General features: G+C 52.9%; 1 protein-coding gene across 3 annotated transcripts; it reads left to right on the top strand.

The window, feature by feature from the left end:
- Positions 1–2,611: 2,611 nt before the first annotated feature.
- Positions 2,612–7,301, top strand: ATOX1 (antioxidant 1 copper chaperone). Of its 3 annotated transcripts, none has more exons than XM_040604635.1 (4): positions 2,612–2,690; positions 3,826–3,901; positions 5,207–5,351; positions 7,082–7,301. In XM_040604635.1, exons 1-3 carry the CDS (start codon positions 2,685–2,687, stop codon positions 5,338–5,340), a joined length of 216 nt encoding a protein of 71 aa, XP_040460569.1. In that variant the 5' UTR covers positions 2,612–2,684; the 3' UTR covers positions 5,341–5,351; positions 7,082–7,301. The 3 variants fall into 3 exon arrangements, with proteins under 3 accessions (XP_040460569.1, XP_040460570.1, XP_040460568.1); XM_040604636.1 differs by having other exon boundaries at positions 5,207–5,375; XM_040604634.1 differs by having other exon boundaries at positions 2,613–2,690; positions 5,207–5,364.
- Positions 7,302–8,044: the final 743 nt, after the last annotated feature.

Here is an 8,044-nt window from a genome sequence, read left to right as displayed (position 1 = left end):
GCCACCTCCGGCGTTCTTAAAGGGACAGGCAGCCCGCCACGAGGGCTGGCGTTCCGCGCCCGGCACCACCCCCTGCTGGAGAGAAGGGGACGGCGCCCAACATGGCGGCGGGGGGGCCATGTGCTGTGTGCCGAGGCCCTGCCACCCCTAGCACGGGAGCACACAGTCCCCACGGGTAGGGCCTCAGACCCATAGCAGTGAGCAGGCCGTGGCCTCCCTCTTTGATGGTGGCACCTCCTGCCCCTGCTGCAGCCTTGCCAGGGCCACAGGTGCTCACCCAGCCTGAGGCCAGGGCACCCGCCATCCCGGCACAGAGCCACTCACCTGACAGAAACTGCCGGTGGGGTGGCTACAAAGCTGCTCATGACAAAGGGCTCCAGTGCAGGGCTGCAGCCGAGGCCACCTCCACCAGAAAGGGGCCCAGCCACTCATGCAAGGCAGTGGTCCACCATCTCCAGGCCAGAGAAACACAGGCTGGCTTCCCCTGCCCAGCCGTGGGAGACCCCAGGCAGAGCCGGGAGACTCATTAGGCTGCTTTTCCTTCACAACTTCCGAGCAAAGCTGGCAGATGGATCATCAGCACCAGAGGAAAGATGAGCCAAGCAAGGATGTTTTCTAACCCACCTTGCAAGGCCTAAGCAGTCCCGCAAAGGAGGAGAAAGCCCTCAAAGTTCACAGATCCTTCCTCACCAGTAGGTGCTGGTCTAGAGAGCCCAAGGATAGAAAGGAAGCAATCGACGTGAGCCAGCCAGATTCTAGAAGGCCATAGCTTTCCATTATTTGCATCACATCCCATCCCAAATGTATCTATGACAAGAAGCAGTCAGAGATACGTTTCGCTCTATAAAAGTGATTTCCTCCCCACCACCATATCCCTAAATGCTGCATAAAACCTTCCCTGCCATCCCTTGCAGCTAGAGATACAGTCAGTGGACTGGCACAGGGCCATGCTCAGCATTAATGTCCTTCCCCCCCTACACCCCAGCTATTTATAGACTAAGCCACATTGCAATCTGCCAGTTCATAAATCAGTAGCGCAGGCTTTTACAAAATTTAACATGAGACCAGTGACCTAGCACAACAGCCATCCAAAATAAACTCTGGCAGGGGGATATTAGACCTCTCTCCCCAGAGCAACAAGGGGGCAGATAATTCTTCCTTTATAAAAAGGTTAGTACAACAACAGGGTCCTATGCATGTTAAAAAAAAATGCCCTCACTCCCCCCGTGCAATGGCAGCTCAGTAGGAAAGGCATTCACATCCTCTTGGGCTCAGTCTGCCTGGCAGGGGCTCAGCCTGTTCAGTATCAACGTGGTGAGAGGGGACGGGTTAGCCAAGGGCAGCCGACATCCCGGTTTGCAGCTCCAGTTGGTGGGGTAGCAAATAACCATAACCACCCCGACTATTTTTCCTGCTACAGGTTAGGCTACTTAACAGCAAGATACGGAAGCCCAGCACATGGTGAGGAAGCATCGTCCCCACACAGCTCTGCCAGCGTTTCTCAGCCCCGACGTACCGCACTGTCTCCTCTCCTGGCTACCCACAGCCTGCCGAAGCACCCGAGCTGCTCCCAGCCCACACCATCGCCTCCTCCACCTTGACTCAAGTTTTTAAGAAAGGGTCCATGCTCCTTCAAAGGGCCAAACAGCCAGGGAAAAAAATGAACAAACTACCCCAAAGCAGACACACAAACATCTCCAGGGGCCAGCATCCCTTCTCTCAAGTTACTCTGAAGTAGAGACCCCCACCACAAACCTCCCTCATTCAATAACTCAATCTACCAGAGCTCTCCTAAACCAGTAAACCTCAAAACCTCAACAAAGAGGACCAAGCCTTCTGAAGCAGCCCAGCTGACCCTCACACCTCCTGCCCCATCCTTAGGGCTGCTGTTCCCACCTCCCTCCCACAGCCACCGGATCCCTATCCTGTCCCCAGCCCATCAGGCAGGCGGAGCAGCCTGGGATCTGTACCCACTAGAAACTTTCTCCATCACTTTCTCCTTAACCCTTGCTGGCATCTCACGCCTTTCGATGGCCTCAGCCCTACTCCCACCTCCGGCTGCCTCCGGAGCGGATGGCATCAGGCCGGCCGCAGCCCCGCCGCGACTCCTCACACGGGGCGGCAGCACTTTAGTAGCAGAAAAATGGGAAGAGGAACGTAACCGTGAGACGCAGGGATGTGTTTCAGCAACAAATATCCTAAGAATCAAACTGCCATCCCCAAAAGGCTACTGGGAGCACTTTGGTCAGCCTGAAGACCAGGCCAAAGGGTGCCTGAGCAGCCCCAGGGCTGGAGCCGGTCCATGGCCGTGCCAGCTCCCGGTGCACTGAAACCTCCCGCAGCTGCTCTCCCCCTGCCCCCCCGGGCTCCTCCGCGGCTGGCACCGGCTCCTGGCCCACCGGTGACCTGCCAGAACCTTCCGAAACGCCGGCCTCGGCGGGGCTGCGGGGCCAGGGGGGAGGGCGGCCGGCACGGCTCAGCCCTGCGGGGTTCGGCTCGGCCCTGGGCGGGGAGGCCGCGCCGCCTCCGCCCCGCCGCCCCAGTGCCGGGCGGGCGGCTCGCCGGGGCCGCGGGCTGCGCGGGGCGGGCGCTCAGGGCCCGGCCCCGGCCCGGAGGAGCCGCCGCGGCCCGCCCCTTCCTCCGCGCCGCGCCGAGAGCCGGGAGCCGCCGCGCCGCGCTCCGCCATGCCGGTGGGTGCCGGGCCGGGGGCGCGGGCGGCCCTTCGCGGGCCCCGCACAACGCCTGGGCCCGCCCGGGGGTCGTGTGGGGCCGGGGGCCGTGTGGGGCTGAGGGCTGTGTGGGGCCGGGGGTCGTGTGGGGCTGGGCCAAGAGCCAGCGGAGACGGCGGGGCAGGGAGGCGCAGCCCGGTACCGGGGACACTGGCGGGGCTTCCCCAGGCTTGGGGGGTCCCTGCCCCCGCACCCGTCTCACCGCCTCTGTGGCCCATCGGCCCGCACGCCGGCCCTCGCAGCACACGGTTTGTAAAATAAGGCCCTTTGGGGTTTGGGGGAAAAAAATATTCCATAATTACACCGGAAAATCCTAATGGGAAACGCCGTTCCCCAGCTCCATTCCCGGGTGCGTCGTGCCCCTGGCAGCGGCGGGGGGCAGAGGAGGGGTTTGAATAGAATGAAATACGGGTTGCAGGCAACACATGAAAACCAGCTTTACTTACCTTTTTTAAGGAAGTAAAAAGTATGTGCAAGAAATTAGGATCCGTCTGGTGCCAAAGGTTGAACACGATGGTTAGTGTTCCAGGCAAGCACATTTCTGCTGACCCGGCATGTCCCAAGTAGTGAAGATAACAGAGGCCCTGGTAGAGTGAAGGGATGAAAAACCAGTACTAATGTTCCTTAAATTTCAGTTTTGTTTGTATTTTTTCATGAGTTTATTATATTGGGGACCAGAGGCCTTGGACACACAAGAATAGGATGGGCAAACACCAAAGGCCTGGCAGACCAAGTCAGGGCAGCTGGAGGCAGAGATACTTCTCCTGGGCTCTCCAGGAAAAGTGGAGCGAGTCCAGGAGCAGCCTGTAGACGTGGCAACCACACTGACCCTGCAGGTGGCCCTGCTCGGAGTAGGGGCCAGACAGTCTCCAAAAGCCCCTCGGGAGGATGCTGTGAGGGACAGCACAAGGACACCATAGGGAGGAGTACCAAGAGCTCTCAGTTTTGCTGAGGTTCCCTCAGTGGCATGTGTGGGCTTTCTGGTTGGGGAGGATTTGAATCCACCTCCCCAGGGGAAAAGGCAAGTGTGGAGGACGAACGCCCCTGCTGTGTTGCCAGCTGTGCCCTCCCTGACCCCTCATCTCCCTCTTTTCAGAAACACGAGTTCTTTGTCGACATGACCTGTGAAGGCTGCTCCAATGCGGTCACCCGTGTCTTGCACAGGCTGGGAGGTGAGTCAGTGCTGAGTGTGTGACAGCCAGCTCGCTGGAGCCAACACCAGCTCCAGGGCAGGCTGACCCTGCCCTGGGATCCTCCATCTTGCAAGGGTAGCGCGGTGAGTAAAAGCTAATGAACCACTGGTTGTTCACGGGACTTTTGTCCTTGACTCTTCTGACCCTTGGAGAAATGTCAAGGGAAGGAGTAGCTGCCATGGCTGCAGGTGGCTCTGAATCACTAGGGCCTTATCCTGAACCCTCTGGGAATGACACTGGTAGACCCCTGCTCAGGCTGCCAGAGGGAAGGGAGGCAGGTATCCTGCCAGACATTGTTCCCAAGAAGGCCTGGGGTATCTGTGGTGCTTTCCTAGATGCGTCATCAGCAGTCTCAGTGAAGAGCTGCTGAGCAGAGCGTTTGGTGGTTGCCTGCATAGCCTGTTTCCAATACTACCTGTAAAATTGTAACCTGTGCCTCCTTTTTCTGGCATTACCAAGAGAGAAGGATCTGGCCTGCGCTCACCAGTTGTGAATACCTGTCATCCTGCTCCCTTGTCCTCACTGAGTGAGAACAGCTTTCAGTCACCAAGGCAAAGGTCTTGCAACTTCTCCCAGACCCTGTTACCAGGCTGTAGCGATCCCACTTCCTCTGTGTCTGGTTGTCAGCACCTCCACCACTCTTCAACATGCTGGCCAATATCAGCCTCATGTGATGATGTGTCAGAGCTCTCAAGGCTGATACGTACCTCCAAATTTTGTGAAAATACATGGCTGGATAGAGGCTTCATGCCCAGTTCCTTTCACCGGGCTGACGGCGGCTCACCCTTATTAGCCACTGTGAAATCCACATGAGAAAATGTCTTTTCCCTCCTGCTTAGAGCTGTTAGCTGGTACCACCACTGAGGAAAACTGTCCTGACCCTGTCCTAACCCCTATGCTAACTCCCTCATTAGTGCCTATCCATACTAAACCACAGCACAGGCTGAGCTGATTGGAGATTATAGTGGTTGGTTTCAACTCAGCTCATTCTGGTTATTGCATGAGTGATTATCTTGATCCAAGGTGGGGTGAGCCAATACAAGCAGTTGAGAAACTGTGGTGCCCAATGCAGATCTATAGGAGATCTGGCTTCCTTCATACCATTGCTGGCAGGACACCAGTTTGGTTTTGCTGGCTAGTGGTGGTATCAGGGTTTGCTGGCAGGAAGCACATGTACATTTGACTGACAGCCTTAGGAGCACAAATGTGTGAATGTGAGCTTTTCCTGTAGTCACATCATTTGACTGCTTCTAACTGTGCAAAATTTTTTCCCTTTCCTGGTAGGTGTCCAGTTTGATATTGACCTGCCCAACAAGAAGGTGTGCATCGACTCGGAGCACAACGTTGACACCCTATTGGAAACCCTGAAGAAGACTGGAAAGAATGCTTCCTATCTGGGGGAGAAGTCCGCGCAGTAGCCTTGCCTGGTGTGAGGAGGCTAGGTATATATCAGGTGTATGAAATGCTAAAGAGAGAGATCTGGGCTTTTTCAAGCTTTCCCAGTAAAACAGGCTGCTTCCTGGGAAGCACGCAGTGGGAAAGACCTGTAGGTCCAGCTTCAGCAAACCCCTTATATCACAGAAGCAACTGGACCACCTACAGCCAGCACCATTCTTGTGTGGGACCCCTTAGCTACCCTGCAAAGCCCATGTGATCCCAGCCATGGCTGTAGTGGAGAGGTAGAACACAGCCTCTGTGCCATTCCCAGGTGAACCTAGGGTTTGCCAGAGCATATTATACATGAAAACACCTCCCAAAGACATTTACCTGCCAACCAGAGAGAGTGGTGGCCCCCACAATACCAGGGAGGGCAATGGGACCCAAAGACCCCTGTGGGTATGTGACGCAGGGGATTCGTTGTTAGCACAAGGACCTCCGACATCTGATTCTGTTCATATCGCTGTTAATTCTCCACTGAACTCAAGGGTGGAAAAAGAGCAGCACCTTGCTACCCTCAAGGATGTAAAATGTCAAGTTTCAGAATAGCTCCCAGCACACGCAGCCCCTGGCCAACTGGACATCTATCCCAAAGACAACTGGATTGTTGCAGCCTGTCGATTTTCCTAGACTCCCAGCACTATGGGGACATGTACAAAACTCTTTCCTGACTGTGAAGTGCTTTTGCAGACAGGGATCAATTTCAGTGGAAAAGAGTGAAGGGCTGTCCACTCGCTGCATGTACCATTCTTTAGTGCCCAGGATTATTATCTTGCATCTCTTAAGAGTTTGTTTCTGTCAGTGGAGCTTTCTAATCCAATGACATTGTTTTAAAATGCTCTAGTTTGATCATCACAAATACCCGGCACAGATGCACTGAAACCAGTTCATGCTGATTTAATTCCCAGTCAGTAAATTAAATCCGGGATTTACACCAGCAGGAATTAAACTGATATATGGAAGAGTTGAGCTGATACTGATGTACGCGTGCAGTAGATATGCATTGTTTTAATCATCTCTATCATTTGAGCAAGCTCTCAATACTTCTTAGACGTTGTTTAAAGTCATAGCTATAATCAAATAACACCGCTATTTAAAGACAAGAGAGAAACATGCTCTGAATTGATTAGTGCCTCAAATAGTTTTCAGCTTGTAGTATTGACTGCAAGAGCTGTTTTCAACTTGCAGGGACTTGCGGACTACATCTCAAATGCCTGCAGAAGCTAACTAGTACAGCAAAGCTAGTCTCAAATAACGTGGATGTATCCCTTTTTTTCCCTGGCCCTGTGTTTTCACCACTTTCCTTATATTACACCAAGGGAGCTAAGGAGTCAGTTCAGCTGACCCACCTGGCAAAACATTTCTCTTGATGCTTGTTTTCTTACTGGGTTTTAACAGAAGCTATTTGACTTACCCAAGGATTGTAAGATCCAAAGCAAAGGAGAAGGGGTGGCTGGACTGCCCTTGCTAGTAGTTTGCTGCTGGATCACTTCAGCTGTCATGGGAAAAAACCCAATAAATTTAAGTTTTCGAGCACATTTCCCTCCATAGGAAATATTTTTAGGGGTTCATCTATAAAAGGAGGGAGGGAAGTTACAAATCATTGGTGTGGAGCGCGGGTGGATAGCTTTCCTTTGGCCTGTGCCCGGCAGAGGGCATCTTTGTATAATGTTATCTTCTCTGTGCCTTGGTATTTTTTCCATTTATTTATTTATTTTGCAGGAACTCAAACATGATTTCAGCAGAAAGATGGCTTAACTGTTTGCATATCTCCCAACTTCCTGTCATATGACTTTTACTACCCTGCCAGATGTTGGAAAACAGAGGGCTGACAGGAGGAGGCAGCTGTGTCTTGGGCTTTAAAAGTGAAGAAATCTAAAGGAGGAGGTTATACACTTGTTTGTAGTCCCACAGTAAATTGAGGTGCTGCTTCTATCCTTCATGCATGTCTATGTGTCTTGTGTGTCTTTGTACTGCTTTAAGTGGTTTTCTGTAAAAGAGACGGCTCTTAGGGATGGGAAACTACCCATTACATGCAAGACAAGCCTCTCAGGAAATTGCACCTATCTTTATAAGCTGACTGCAACCTTTGCCTGAGGGACACGTCTCAGGAGAACTGAGCTCAAATGTCACTTAGGTTCAGGGAGTCTAGGTCTTGGCAGATGTCCTTCAGTCACAGAACAGACAAACTTTCCACATGGGATGCAAATGCTGGGAAGAAGGGACTCTTGCAGCCCCTGTAAGTCAAGGATAGCCAAGTGTCCTTTGAGCTAGATGGAGCCTTGAGGCAGAAGCGTGCAGAAGGGAATGCCTGTGCTGATGAGAAGTGCAGAAGGGATGGAGGAAGGAGAGGGCTGTGGGAATCTCTTCAAGGTCTCTTATTTCTTGACCCAGTAACCAGGGTTATGGGCTGTACTGTTGCTTTGCCCAGCTCCCATCCATTTAATTCAGGTTTTCAGCCCAGTGAAAGGATTACATGTGTCTGTCCCAGTCTACTGTCGCGTTTCACCTGGGGGATGTCTCCTATGCCTACCAGTCACAGGTGACTTGTTCTACAGAAAGGGAAGCCAACTAAAGTCTGAAGGAAAAAGTTACTCTGTATTTAAGAGATTTTTCACACCTGAACCTTGAGATTACTTTTGACATAGTTGCAATCTGTTCTTTCTTAGAGTGATTTAGTACTTC

The sequence above is a fragment of the Falco naumanni genome, chromosome 8 (genome assembly GCF_017639655.2).
Source record: "Falco naumanni isolate bFalNau1 chromosome 8, bFalNau1.pat, whole genome shotgun sequence".
NCBI lineage: Eukaryota > Metazoa > Chordata > Aves > Falconiformes > Falconidae > Falco > Falco naumanni.
Note: the sequence above shows the minus strand (reverse complement) of the source record. Positions and strands in the feature narration are given on the sequence as shown.